The sequence below is a fragment of the Macaca mulatta genome, chromosome 10 (genome assembly GCF_049350105.2).
Source record: "Macaca mulatta isolate MMU2019108-1 chromosome 10, T2T-MMU8v2.0, whole genome shotgun sequence".
Lineage (NCBI taxonomy): Eukaryota > Metazoa > Chordata > Mammalia > Primates > Cercopithecidae > Macaca > Macaca mulatta.
Window position 1 is genome coordinate 79,859,584 of NC_133415.1, and position 14,860 is coordinate 79,874,443.

A 14,860-nucleotide genomic window follows, 5' to 3' on the forward strand; every position below is an offset into this window, starting at 1 on the left:
CAAGTGAGATAAAGAAACCAAATGGGGCATGTTTACATGAAGTACAAAAATGAGCACAGGTTAAACTAAAGCGTTAGAAGTCAAGATAATGGTAGCTTGTGACTGGAAGAACAAAGGGATACTTCTGTTTCCTGATCTGGGTGCCAGTTACATAGGTAGGTTCAAAATTTATAAAGCTGTACACTCGTGATCTGTGTATTTTTATTTTTTTATATATTTATTTATTTATTTTTGACACGGAATGGCACAATCTCGGCTCACTGCAACCTCTGCCTCTCGGATTCAAGCCATTCTCCTGCCTCAGCCTCCCAAGTAGCTGGGATTACAGGCATGTGCCACCATGCCTGGCTAATTATTTTTCTATTTAGTAGAGATGGGGTTTTACCATGTTGGTCAGGCCATTCTTGAACTCCTGACCTCAGGTGATCCACCCACCTCCGCCTCCCAAAGTGCTGGGATTACAGGCGTGAGCCACCGCACCCAGCATCGTGATCCGTGTATTATTGTACACAAAATACTTCCAATAAATATGTTTATTATTTTTTTAAATGAGACCTTATTTTGTCCCCATTAGGAAGCCAGATTTAACAGGACACATAAGATATATCCACACCTATGACATTCCTCACACCCACATTACTTAATCCACACACACAACTATTACAAATACAACCCGTAAGTCCAGCTTCCCTTAGGGAACAAACTAAGGACACATTTCTTATTTATTTACTAAACTTATTTCTTAAAGCATAATGAAGCTCTTTTTTTAGCATATAGCCTGGCATACAAACAGAAATCATTAAAAGTCCGATAGATGAACAAAAAATGAGTGAACAATTGAACAAAAGTAAATATCTCATCTTGGGGGCCACTAAGCCCTCTTTTTTTTTTTTTTTTTTTTTTTTTAGATGGAGTCATGCACTGTTAGCCAGGCTGGAGTGCATTGGCATGATCTCGGCTCACTGTAAGCTCCCCATCCTGGGTTCACACCATTCTCCTGCCTCAGCCTCTCGAGTAGCTGGGACTACAGGCACGAGCCACCACGCCTGGCTAATTTTTTGTACTTTTAGTAGAGACGGGGTTTCACCGTGTTAGCCAGGATGGTCTCGATATCCTGACCTTGTGATGCACCCGCCTCGGCCTCCCAAAGTGCTGGGATTACAGGCGAGCCACCGCGCCCGGCCAACAAGCCTTCTTTATAATGTTAAGAATGAAAAATAAATGATACTGTAGAATATTATAATCTTATTTTATTCACTTATTCAACATTAATTAAAGGCACTCCCATGATTTTATGTTGTTTGTTTAAATTCAGAAAAGCTCATGAAGAATCCAGGACATACATGTTCTCCGTGCAGCAAGAGGGCTGTGTCCCCATCTGGGCAGCAGATGGCGCCAGAGGATGTGGCTCAGCCTTTGAGGTTGTCCTTTCTTCCAGAGATCCTGGAAGCTGGGGTACCCCCCACCCCGCCCAGCCACAGTGAGAAGGGGAGTCAGTCTAGCCCTTCCTATGTCTCCATCTGCAGTCTGAAGAGCCTCACCAACAACTGCTTAGTGCAGGATAGTAAGGATGCAGCCAGAGTAAGTGTACAAAATGCTGCTGTGCAGCTTGACTGAAGGAGAGGCCCAGGAAGGTGGTTCCAGAGGAAGATGGCTGATGGGAAAGACGTGAGCATACTGAAATGTGGGTGGAAAGGATGAAGTAGAGAGATAGGGGACAGAAAGGACAAGGCAACGTCCCTGCACTTGAGGTATGGGAAGCACAGGTAGAGGGTCAGCCTCAGAGAGGCAGAAGCCTTACCTGCCACTGTCTGCAGGGAAGCTCCAAAGGATAGGCACGAAGGCTGGTGAGCTTGTCGATGGGGGAGGAAGTTGCCTCCAGGTGGCTTCTATTTTGTCTATGAAGCAAGAGACGAAGTTGCCTATTGACAAATGATGGTGGAGAGGGGTGTCCTCCGGATTTCTACCATTTATCTTGACTTATTCAATCTCTTGCTTATTCCTTCTGCAAATATGTATTGATAACCTATTATGCTAGGCACTATTTTGGACTCACTGGACATGCAGAAGTGAACATAGAACTTATGTTCAGGGGTTGAGGGAAAATAGACCAGTAAACACATAAACATCAAAACCAAAAACATCGGGGAAAGAGAAGGACTATGAAGAAACAGGCAGGATGAGAGAGCAGAGAGTGCGGGAGGCTGTGGAAACAAGGTACTCAAGGAGGTCTTTTGCTCAGGAAGTCTTCCCAAAGAAGTGACATCTGAGTAGAGATCAGAAGGCAGCAGCAAAGAGCCCTGCGAATATCTGGGGGACAGAGAGCATTTCAGTTAAAGAGGACAGCCAGGGTAAAGGGAAGGAGAGGGTGGAGAGGAGGTGCGACCCAGGGAGACAGATCACATAGGATGTTGGAAATCACCTTTGATCTTTAGCATGATTGTTGTTACTAAGAACTAGGGAAGTGACGTGGCTGGATTCATATTTTGAAAGGATCACGCTGCTGCTGTGCAAAGGACAGGCTAAAAGGGGCAGACGTGGAAAAAGGGACCCCACTTGGGAGGCTGTTGCAGTCATACACAGCAAAGATGTGAGGAGCAGTGAAGGAGGCTCGAAGTCATCACATTCAGGATGTGTTTTGCAGGGAGAGCCAACAGGATTTGCTGATGGCAAATCTGATGATCAGATGTGGAAGGTGAAACGAAAAAGAGGAGTTGATGATGACTCAGGTGTTTGCTCCGGGCCAAATGGTGGTACCACTCACTCAAATGTGGAAGACCAAAGGTAGATTAGATTTGGGAAGAAGCAGAACTTCTGCTTTAAATATGTTAAGTCCCTGGAAAGATTCTGCAGGCAGTACTGTTAGTTGCTTTGCTTTGCCCAGCAGGTGTGGCTCTGTTTTTCTCCAGCAGCACCTGTTGGTGGCCCAGCCATAGCTGTAGACTGATCCCTGATTGGAATTATGTCAACTGGCTTTAACAAAATAAGGGGTAAGAGAGTTAAGGGTATTAGAAGGAGACCCAGTGAAATGATAGACCAAATGTAAAACTCCAGTCCTGGAACCAATTTTAATTAGTCTGAACTGATCACAAGTGACAGAAGCCTAACCCAAACTAATTTAAGCAAAAGAGGAGGAACCAATGACTCAAGTAGCGGAAAGCACACCCAAGTAGCTCACAAATGAAAAGAAAGAGCTTCAAGGCATAATAAAGTGGCCACATGACCTTGAATCGGGGCTGAAAGACAACTGTGTAAGCCCACGTGCCCCATGTATGGGAGTGGGATGGTGGCAATCTAAGACAAAAGGGAGTGGCTGGGACTGCAGTGAAATGGAGAAGGAATACCCAGTCCAACAGATCAAAATTGCACAAACACTGAGTTTGCCGAACTAAAATATGCCTGACACTCTGCATTCCCTGAGAGAGATCTAGGCTTTGAACATTCTGGCAAAATCAGTGTTAAACAACCACTGCTAGAATCATGGGAAGTGAGAAGACTTTTGTACCTATCAGTCTCAAGCTGAACAGTATGAAACAGGGCAGTGAACGACCCCCTTTTTTTAATACTAAATACATAACACAAGATTAGATGTCCTGAATGCCACCTTGGTAGAGCAACAACTCTTCCTGCGTGTGGATGGCTTGATTGTCCTACACAAATAAGGAGTCTCAACAAACAGCCCAGCCAGTCATTATAAAGAGTACAGCCTTCGTAACTCTACCATTAAGTTTGGCAGACCACTAATTAGACAGGCAATTCTCAAGAACTGACCCAGCAACCTAACTCACTCTGCACCTTGGGGTTACCCTTGAGCTCACCCCAACAGGACCTAGTAAGTGCAGGTGACTCAAACTAGAGGTGCTTCACTCCTACATTTTTTGCAGGAGGGGCATACACTCCAGGCAGCTCCCAAGAAATAGGACATGACATATTACTCACCTGTCACACAGCAGCAAAGGCAGCAAGAGACAGTGCCTGCCAAATACCCCAGGCCCTTGGAGGAAACAGTTCTGAGGTTTGCATAAAGCCACAACTAAACACCTTGACCCTGAAGTCCCTGATGCCCACAGCATGAGAAACCATGCAACCAATTCTCCATAGAACCTGGTGCTGGAGAGAACTTTCCTCTCCTGTGAACTTCTATCAGGCAATGGGAATTTTATAGGAACCATTGGCATGGGTGTTGGCCTAAGCATGCCACATTTGCCATTCCTGATAGAGCCCCTTGGGTTTCAACCTATGCCAAGTCTATTTTGAAACTTCATCACAGCATGAAACATATCCTGTGTTCCTTGTATGTCATATCTCTTCGCTTCTGAATGGCTCTTGCTCTTCCTTGCTCCTCTGTCTGGAGTGGGTTTGGTTTTTGGAACTGTCAATCGTAAATGGCACCCACATTATGCAATTAATGATGTGGAGGCAGCACACTGGAGGAGATGCCCCCTCTAGCACCTGTCCCTGCCTGTGTGTCCAAAGGCTCCCCATCGGCTTCCTCCCAGGGTTGCTCCCTTCCCCATGAGGTCATGTCCTCTCCAAGCTGAGTGGCCTTGCATGGCCGCCCCAAGGTCCTTCTGAGAACCTCCATTTCCTCTGCTGTGGAACAATCCCAACCCCCCTTTCGTGGTTGCAGATGCAGAGAAGATAACGGGATACAGGCAATGGAACTGGTAAACAGTGACATCCTATATGAATTTAAAGTCACTCCTTATCACCAGGCAGCCAGTGGGACCTAAGAGGGCCCTCCTCCCTTTATCTGCTCTCAGATGTGTCATCTCTGCTGTAAGGAGGAAATTAGCTGGGCCAACACAACCATGTTTTGGAATGGGAGAATGAAGGGAGGGCATTCTCAGACTCTTGAAACTTTCTTCCATGTATAACTTGATGCATTTTTACCAATGTGCATGCCCATGCAACCACCACCCACGTCAAGATGTAGAACACTTCCATAACCCCAAGAAGTGCCCCCATCCCACTTCTGCCCAGCCACCACCCCTAGTCCCTCATCTCCAACACAGTAGATTAGTTTTGCAAGTTCTTGAACATCACGTAAAAGAAATCATACAGTACAAAGCCTTTTGTCTGGCTTCTTTAACTCAACATAATGTTTTGGGGGTTGTTGTTGTTGTTGTTGTTGGAGATGGAATCTTGCTATGTTGCTCAGGCTGGAGTGCAGTGGCATGATCACAGCTCACTGCAGCCTCAACCTTCTGGACTCAAGCAATCCTCCCACCTCAGCCTCCCCAGTAGCTGAGACTATAGGCATGCACCACCATGCCCAGCTAATTTCTGGTTTTTTGTGGAGACGGGGTTTCGCCATGTTGCCCAGCTGATGAACTCCTGGGCTCAAGCAATCCACCTGCCTTGGCCTCTCAAAGTGCTGGGAGTACATGAGCCATCCTATCCTGCCAACATAACATTTTTGAGATTATGTTGTTGCAAAAGTTTCCTTTTATTTATTGCTATATAGTATTCCATTGTATGAGTGCACTGCAATTTATCCATTCTACTGTTGATGGACATCTGGGTAGTTTCCAGTTTTTTAGCTATTAGGAACTATGTTGCTGTGGACACATTGGCATATATGTTTGTGAGCGTCTGCATACCTTTCTCCTGGGTGTATACCCAGGGGTGGGAATGCTGACCAGCATGTGGCCAGTTTTAGCTGACTCTGCCACAGTCCCCCGTGTGGTCGTACCACACCCATTCTCTCCAGCAATGGTCTTAAGCTTTTTTGGTGGCACCAGCCTCTTCTTTTCATCATACAATAGAACAAGGCTACACCGCGCGGTCAGACAGACTTCAGCTCATGTCTCGGCACCTCTGAGCAACCTTGGGCAAGTTACTTAACTTCTCTGAGGTTTCATTTGCCCACAGGAATAAATCACCCTCCCAAACCTGAGTTGGCATCACTGTCAAATCAGTATCACATCCACATGGCATAGTGCCAGGCAATTGGCACTAAGTGAATATTCTCTCCCTCCCTCTTACCTACCCGTGAAGTTCCCCGAAGTGCAGTCAAGTAAACATTTCCAGACCTTTCACCCCCACGGGGTCCTTTAAAATTCCTCTGCCTGTACACCGAGAACCTATTTATCACTTTCTTCCCCAATACTTATGTGATGGGGCTGCTTGTCTCCATCCCACTGCAGTGGGTGGGGAAATCCAACAACTGAGGAGTCAGAAGCAGACAGCAGACTGTGAGTCATGGAAGGTAACAGGTAATAGAAGGTGGCTTCCCATAAAGTGACCCTGGGAGGAGACAGACATGCTTTGACCAAAGTAAGGTCCAAATTTACATTGTCTGTTTATGTACTGTTATAGAAAGATGTCCAAGACATATTGTGGGTTTTTTTGTTTTTTGTTTGTTTGTTTGTATGTTTGTTTTTGAGATGGAGTTTTGCTCTTGTTGCCCAGGCTGGAGTGCAATGGTGCGATCTCGGCTCACTGCGACCTCCACCTCCTGGGTTCAAAAAATTCTCCTGCCTCAGCCTCCTGAGTAGCTGGGATTACAGGCACTCACCACCCACCCGGCTACTTTTTTATACTTTTAGTAGAGATGGGGTTTCACCATGTTGATCAGGCTTGTCTCAAACTCCTGACCTCAGGTGATCCACCCACCTTGGCCTCCCAAAGTGCTGGGACTACAGGCGTGAGCCACCACACCCAGCCTACAAGACATATTGTTAACTAAAACAAGCAAAATGCAGGACAGGATGAATACTTAGGCGCTTTTGTATACAAAGGAGGGAGAAGAGTGTTTTTATATTGACTTACATCTAGGAATGGATACCCATAGGGCTGTGGGAGAGGCAACAATGACTGAGGACACTGTGGGAGGGAACATTTCAGTGTATTGTATCCACATGGACAGCTTTTGGGCTTAAACTACATGAACAGATCCTTTATTCAGAGAATTTTTCATATATAGGCCAGGCGCAGTGGCTCATGCCTGTAATCCCAACACTTTGGGAGTCTGAGGCAGGTGGATCACCTGAGGTCAGGAGTTCGAGAAGAGCCTGGCCAATACAGCAAAACCCCAAGTCTATTTAAAATAGAAAAATTAGCCAGGCATATGGTGCGTGCCTATAATCCCAGCTACTCAAGAAACTGAGGCAGGAGAATCGCTTGAGCCTGGGAGGTGGATGTTGCAATGAGCCGGGATCGTGCCACTGCACTCCAGCCTAGGCAACTTAGTGAAACTCCGTCTCAAAAAAAAGAAAAATTCATATATATACTTAGATATTTTTCAGCTATGCCAGCAGGTGGGTATGAATCCCTTGATATAAGCTCCATGAAGATTTCTGGTAGATCAACCCTGGCAAAGCAAAATGTCTGCAAAGTTTGTGCACGTAGGTATGTGTGTGTAAGTGGATGTAGGTAAGCATGTGTGTAGGTGTGTCTGTGTGTTAGACATCTCCATCACAACCTACCAGCCTGGGCAATATAACAAGACACTGTCTCTATGAAAAAATCAAAATTAAAATTAGCCATGCATGGTGGCACATGCCTGTAGTCCCAGCTACTCCTAAGGAAGGAGGATCATTTAAGCCCAGGAGTCTGAGGCTGCAGTGAGCCATGATCGCACCACTGTACTCCAGCCTGAGCAACAGAGTGAGATGCTATCTCAATCAATCAATCAATCACCTGAGAGGAGGAAGGTGATGTCATGTCCTATCAAGGGCAGGGCCCTAAATGTCCATGGAGGGGACCTGACCTAAGCTCACATGGAATTAGACCAGGGGGGCCTACCTGGCTCTTCATAACTTCTCCCCATCACCCCACCCCTTCAACTCTATAGAATTCAAATTTCATCACTAGAAATCTAGGATAACAAAATGACTAACTCTTCTTTAAGATGACTGGGGATAGTGTGAATGGGGACATTTTAGTGTATTCTTATATAGCTTTTGGGCTTAAACCACATGGACAGATCCATGTGGATCTGGATTCAAATTTCATCACTAGAAATGTGGAGTAACAAAATGACTGTTCTTTAAGGTTCTGTGTGTGTATGTAGATGGGTATATGTGTAGGGTGTAGAGTGAGTGTATATAGGTGTGTGTACCTGTATATGCCATGTGGGTTATGTGTAAGGTGTAGTGGTGAGTATATGTAGATATGTGTACCTATATATGTGGGTGAGTATACGTAAGGGGGTAGGTGTGTCTTTTTACTCAGCAAAAAGAGAAGAAAAAGAAGTTTTTCTTTTTTTTAGAGACACCTGTAGAGATGGGGTATCACTGTGTTGCCCAGGCTGGTTTCAAGCTCCCACGCTCAAGCGATCCTCCTGCCTCAGCCTCCCAAAGTGCTGGGATTACAAGCATGAGCCACCATGTCCAGCCTAGGACGCTTTTCTAGATGCCTAGTATGTAAAGGAAAGTATTGATCACTTTATATTTGGTGTGTGAATTGTTCCTTAATACTGAGAAGCTTGACAGCTTACATGTAAAGGATTACAAATAACACCTTCTTTTATTTTTCTGAGACAGGGTCTCACTCTGTCACCCAAGCTGGAGTGCAGTGGTACAATCATGGCTTACTGCAGCCTCAGACTCCTGGGCTCAAGCGATCCTCCCACCTTGGCCTCCCAAAGTGTTGGAAGCACTGAACCCAGCTGAAGAGAAGAAAAATCTATCCCCCAATAAATGGCAGGCCTTAGGATATTCCTCCTGCCAAAAAAATAAAGCCCAGAATGATCACCTGCCCAGATGTTCAAAAAGAGGCCACCCCAGGGGCCAGACCCACAGCCCAGTGGCCAGGTGACACTAATTAACAATGAACAGACCAGGCGCGATAGCTCACGCCTATAATCCCAGCACTTTGGGAGGCCAAGGTGGGTGTATCACCTGAGGTCAGGAGTTCGAGACCAGCCTGGCCAACATGACAAAACTCCATCTCTACGAAAAATACAAAAATTATCCAGGCACGGTGGCAGACACCTGTAATCCCAGCTACTCAGGAGGCTGAGGCAGAGAATTGCTTGAACCCAGGAGGCGGAGGTTGCAGTGAGCTGAGATTGCGCCATTGCACCCCAGCCTGGGCGACAGAGCAAGACTCTGTCTTAAAAAAAAAAAAAAAAAAAGACAACAATGAACATACCTAGGCTTGGCATGGAGCCGCCACTGCTGGGGTCCCTCCCACAGAACTCCTTTACTCCAGGCAGCGTGTCACTCAATTAAACTCAGAGAAGTCCAGCAAAAAAAGGGCCAGCAGGCAGACTCAGGCCAGACCTGAAGGTGGACAGTGAGAGGCCTGTATTCCTGAGGGGCCTTACTGGCAGGAAGGTAAACACCCCAACAGATGTGGGGAGGGGACACCCCTTCCAGTAAAAGCAGCACCTTCCCTCTGGAGACACAGCCAGGCCAGGGCTCCCCAACCTTCTTCTCACTCAAAGGGGGTGTGACAGAAATAAACACACACACACATACACAGAGGCTGAGAAAACCAGAGAGAAGCTGAGGGGCAGGGGAGGGAGCCTCTTTTATTATCCCAAAATGCAAAGTATTGAAGGCACTTACAATAACAAGGCGGGACAGAGGGTAGGCAAGGGGGGCACAGGATCCAGCACAGAGGTAACCCAACAGCCCACCTGCTCATGGCCCGGCCTGGAGAAAAAGAAAAGCTACAGGGCCGGGTCTGAAGGCAGTCAGGGCAGCTAGCTCTAAAGAAGATAAAAATCCTTTCTACAGAGGATCAGGAAGGCAGGAGCACATGGCAGCAAGGGGCGGGCTGGAGGTCACAAGTTAGTGGCTCTTCTCGGCAGCGAGGACAGCCCTCAGGTCCCCTGCTGGAAGAGGTCTCGGTACATCTCGATGAGGCGGGCAGCCTCGCGCTGGCCAGAGAGCAGAGCACCGTGGGTAGTGGAATAGTACTTGCGGTGGGTGGCCTCACCGGAAAACAGCACCTGCATGGGCTGGGGGGCGGCGATAGGGAGGTCAGGGTGGAGGAGCAGCAGAGGCCACGAGGCCACCCCTCTCCACCAGAACCCCCCATCCCAATGACAAATTAGAGAGGCTCTGAGACACAGGTGCTGCTGCTTCCACAGGATGAAGAGCTGCCCATCCTATCTGGCCACTTTCCCCTGCTTCTTCCCTCGGCTCTGCCTGTCTTGCGGCCATTAGGAGTCCTGGCTCTGCAGTCTCAAATGCTCTTTGTGCCTCTTACTTGTGAACTTGAGGCAGGTGGTTTAACCTCCCTAAGCCTTGCTTTTCTCATCTGCCAAATGGGTTTACACCACCTACTTCGGAGGGTGGTTGTAAGGATTAAGGGAAATCATGTATCTAAAGCACTTAGAACCTGGAAGAACAAAGCACTCAATAAAGTCGGTGGTAATTTGACAAACCTTTACGGCGCCCCTGTTAGCATCCAGGGGCTGTTCTGGGCACTTGGAAGAGAAAAGGTGACCAGGCTGCTGCTTTGTGGAGCTTCCATGCTGGTGAGGAAGCCAGACATGAAACCCAGTTACTAAACAGCGTCATACGTGATGGAATGGGGTTTGCACGTGGCGCCAAAAGCCCAGAAAAGAGGCCCAGTGTCAGGGGATCCCACAAAGCTTCCCAGAGGACAGGACCTTTGAACTGGTTCTCAGAAGATGCTGAGTGAACGGACAGGCAAAGGACATTTCGGACAGAGGGAAAGGTGGGGGCAAAAATGTACGAAAGCAGGCCTTGCTCAGGGGACAGTGAGAATTTTGGCACAGCCAGGGCTCAGCCCTGAGAAAGCAGGCTGTCTAGGTGAGGTCTAGGCAAGGTACAAGTTCTTGCACCCCAAGTTTGCATTTAGACTTTATCCTGGTTCCTCTCAAATTCAGTGTGCAAGGCACCAGCTGTGGATCCTGATAAAATGCAGTTTTTATTTATTATTTTTGAGACAGTGTCTCACTCTATTGCTCCGGTTGGAGTGCAGTATCACAGCTCACTGCAGCCTTGGCCTCCTGGGCTCAAGTAATCCTCCCACCTAAGCTTCCTAAGTAGCTGGGACTACAAGCACACACCACCACATCTGGCTAATTTTTTTTTTTTTTAATTTTTTGTAGAGATGGAGGTTTTACTTTTCTGCCCAGGCTGGTCTTGAACTCCTGAGCTCAAGCCATCCTCCCACTTCAGCCTCCCATAGTGCTGGGATTATAGGCAGGAGCCTGCATCCCTGGCCAGAATGCAGAGTTTTTAATCCAGCAGGTCTGGGGTGGGCTGAGAGTCTGCATTGCTTTTTATTTATTTATTTGTGTGTGTGTGTTTGAGGTGGCAGGGGTTGTTGTTTTTTGTTTTTTTGTTTTGAGACAGGGTCTCGCTCTGACACCCAGGCTGGAGTGCAATGGCATGATCTCCGCTCACTGCAACCTCCGCCTCCCGGGTTCAAGCAATTCTCATGCCTCAGCCTCCTGAGTAGCTAGAACTACAGGTGTGCACCACCATGCGTGGCTAATTTTGTATTTTTAGTAGAGACAGGGTTTCGCCATGTTGGCCAGGCTGAGAGTCTGCATTTCTAACCAGCTCCCAGGTGAGGCTGGTACTGATCTAGCTACCCTGAGTAGTGAGGCCGTATCCCACCACCAAGGAGCCCACAGAGGCTGTTACACTGAAAGGGGTGCTGTATACTGTGTCAGGGTACAAGCTGCCTACTCCCACATCCACCCATTCTCCTCTTTCTCCTCAATAACAAAGTCCTGATTTTTAACTGGGTCCATTGCCACCCAGAATAAAAATGATACTACCCAGCCTCTCTAGCAGCTAGGTGCAGTCATGTGACTATGTTCTGGCCAATAAGCATTAAAGTCCACTGTTGCTTAGAGACACAGCTGACTCAGCTCCAAGGGTTCCCTTCTTGCTATCTGCCTTTCCTCCTCCTTCCAGCCTCAGATGCAGATGTGAGAACTGGAGCTTCTGCAGCCCTCTTGGACCACAAGATGGTCTTGAAGATGAGAGCCAGGTGCTAATGATACGGGATCCTGCTGCCTGCCTCCAGATTTCCTTTTGGTTTTCCTTGTTTAAGTCACAGGTGTGTTTGCTTTGCTTTGCTTTTTGTTACATGCACTAGTCCTAACTGATGCAAGTGAAAAGAGATTTGCTTTTTAGCAGGATGGCTGTGGCAGCAGAAAGGGCCTTTCTGAGGATCTTTCTTTCTTTAAACACCAGTCCTTTTCTCTTTCCCTCTGAGCACAGTTGGGCAGGCACAGTAGATGCTGGTTGACTGAACTCTTCTTCACCAATTATACCAAATAATTGTTTTAAATATAACTCTGTTGAGTTTTAACATTTACTGTGTGTGTCTACTTGATGGGGGAAACTCAAAATCCACTTTATGGGAGCAAAAATATATATTTCAGATTTTTTTTTTTTTTTTTTTTTACTGTACAGCTGGCATAATTGTGGAGAACATCAGTCATCTAAACTTTATTTTCTAAAATATATTGGGAAAACATTTCCATTGAATCAGTGCTGTCCAATAGGACATGCCATGATGCTGGAAATGTTCTATCACTATATAATTTACTATGGAGCCTCTAGCCACATGTGGCTATGCGACTAGTGCAACCAAGGAACAAAAACTTTACTATATTGGCCAAGTGTGGTGGCTCATTCCTATAATCCTAGCACTTCAGGAGGTTGAGGCGGGAGGCTAGCTTGAGCCCAGGAGTTCAAGACCAGCCTAGCAGGATGATGAAACCCTGTCTCTACCCAAAAAAATACAAAAATTAGCTGGATGTGGCGGCTTGCCAGCATGCCTGTGGTCCCAGCTACTTGGGAGGCTGAGGTGGGAGGATCACTTGAGCCTGGGAGGTCAAGGCTGCAGTGAGCTGTGATTGCACCACTACACCCCAGTCTGAAGTGTAGACAGAGCAAGACCCTGTCTCAAAAAAAGAAAAAAAAATAACTTAAATTTTAATTAAATTTTAATTAATTAATCTTAAATTTAATTAAATTTTAATTAATTTAATTAAATTTTAATTAATTAATCTAAATTGAAAGTGGCTGATAGCTACCATATTGGCCAGCACAGCACGGAATAGCTCAGTTTTCATAATATCAAGAAAACACTTTAAGTTTCAATTTGATTCCATTTTTTCTTCCAGATATTAAGTGCACACTTTTCTCCTTGTGTTCTCTCTCATTACAGAAGCTACTCCACCCTCCATCCCTGCCTCACCTGAGCACCCCTTAGTGAACACTACCGTAGCCCTCCTCACCCTGGACCAGACACACATACGAAATACACCCACAACTCCCCTCCTCACCCCAAACGCCCCCGCTTACCGCTGTCTTCGAGCTCTCCGTGTACGGCAGGGGCTTGGCCAGCTTCTCCACATCCGCCCCACTGGAGCCCACCTGCGTGTATGAATAGGAGCCGCGGAAGTAGGGGTTGCTGCCCCAGGCCGAGCGCAGGATTCGCCGAGGTTTTGGAATGTTGGGGTTCCCTGATGGGGAGTCAGAAAAGCCAAGGGGAGGGAGAATAAGAAATGGCTGCATACAGAAGATGACCCCAAATGGACAATCCCCCACCCCACCTCCAGGGCTCCAGGAGGACCAGGCTGACAGGGGTAGGCACGGAGGATAGAGGAGGAAGGAGGGAGGCTGGGGCTCGAGCTGTGTACCCACTCGGCACCTCCTGTGACCCCCAGCAAAACACTCCACCTTACTTTTCCTATCTATCTGAAAAGAAGGGACAGATAATCATGTTTCCCTGCCTAATGTCGGGGGTTCTTGTGAGGCCCTCCTGGAATAGTGGGTGAAAAATGTTCAGCTGAAAGGCTCAGAGAGTAAAATACAAATCCAACTCTTAGCAACAGAGCACAATGGGCAGTGATGTTTGAGAGTTTTACCATTAGCCCTCAGAAAGAGGGAAGAGACACAGCGCCCATAATTCTGAGTGTTTCAAGTTCTAAACTGTCAGCAATTGAAGAGCCTTTGGCTGAATGTGGCACCCTGCAGTGGCGCTCCCGTGGGGCACAGCATCCGAGCTTCACAGTCTGGGGAGGAGAGAGCTGCCACGGGTCCACCAGAGGAGGGCAGGTGAGGAAGAAGTGGCGTGAGGGAAGCGGGTCGTGGGGCACATGGCACACCTGTGAACTGACGCAGCATCTCTGTGCAGATCTCGGCCACTGCCTCGTCATCACACTTCTCCATGACAAGGGCCTCCTCCCCGCAGATCCAGCCGCTCAGCACATGGCCATAGCGCTCAGGCGGGTAGAGGACATCAAAGCCGCAGATCTTGCGGTACCAGAGCTCGGATGGGTAGGTGAGGGTGCGGCTCTCCGCCTCGTCCTCCCACACAAACTGTAGGCTGTTGCACTCGGGGCCCCAGAAGGGCTCCTCGAATTCCAGAAAGATCTTGTCAGTGGTGCCAATGCCCAGGCGGTGGATGGCAGCCACCTTCTCTGTGGGCAGGCCTGGCCGGAAGAAACTGGTGTACTGCCTCTTCAGCACACCCAGCGACACGGTCACAATCACGTGGTCCGCTGGGATCAGCTCACAGTCCTCGCACTCCACCACCACCGGCCACTGCTCATCCTCATCCCACCTGCGCCCCTGGGGCTCCTCTCCCCCCTGGCTACCCTCCCCAGTGTCGTGATTATGGTCGCCCTCACCCCGGGGCTCAATCTCAGGGCCTCTGGGGCGGGCTGAGGCCTGGTCCCAGTGAATGCAGCGGACAGGTTTCCCTAGCTGGATGACGTGGGCAGGGATGCCCTCCGCCAGCAGCTCCACAACCCGCATGAAGCCTGAGGGGATGATGTGGTGAGCGCCCGGGATCTCGGTCCACTCCCCGAAGGCGCTCAGGGACACCTCGTCCATGCTGTGTGAGCTGCTCTCACAGCTCTCCACCTGCGGGAAGACCCAAGGAGAAGCCAGGTGACCGCCAGGGT

The 14,860-nt window shown here is 48.0% G+C and overlaps 1 protein-coding gene and 1 long non-coding RNA gene across 4 annotated transcripts in view; both read right to left on the reverse strand.

Annotated features, from left to right (window-relative positions):
- Positions 1-1,225: 1,225 nt before the first annotated feature.
- Positions 1,226-4,097, reverse strand: LOC107000485 (uncharacterized). The gene is made up of 3 exons (XR_013399754.1): positions 3,940-4,097; positions 1,802-1,898; positions 1,226-1,654 (listed from the first exon to the last, which is right to left on the reverse strand). It is a non-coding gene; the product is annotated as an uncharacterized LOC107000485 (long non-coding RNA).
- Positions 4,098-9,456: 5,359 nt separating this feature from the next.
- SMOX (spermine oxidase) overlaps positions 9,457-14,860 on the reverse strand; it is a 39,711-nt gene continuing 34,307 nt past the window's right edge. For 2 of the 3 annotated variants that reach the window (XM_015149451.3, XM_077951268.1), the window contains exons 5-8: positions 14,060-14,819; positions 13,254-13,414; positions 10,343-10,432; positions 9,457-9,913 (exon numbers count right to left, since the gene is read on the reverse strand). In XM_015149451.3, coding sequence (XP_015004937.1) covers positions 9,776-9,913; positions 10,343-10,432; positions 13,254-13,414; positions 14,060-14,819 — 1,149 coding nt within the window. In that variant the 3' untranslated portion in view covers positions 9,457-9,775. The remainder of the gene's footprint in view (positions 9,914-10,342; positions 10,433-13,253; positions 13,415-14,059; positions 14,820-14,860) is intronic. The other variant, XM_015149453.3, reaches the window with a different exon arrangement.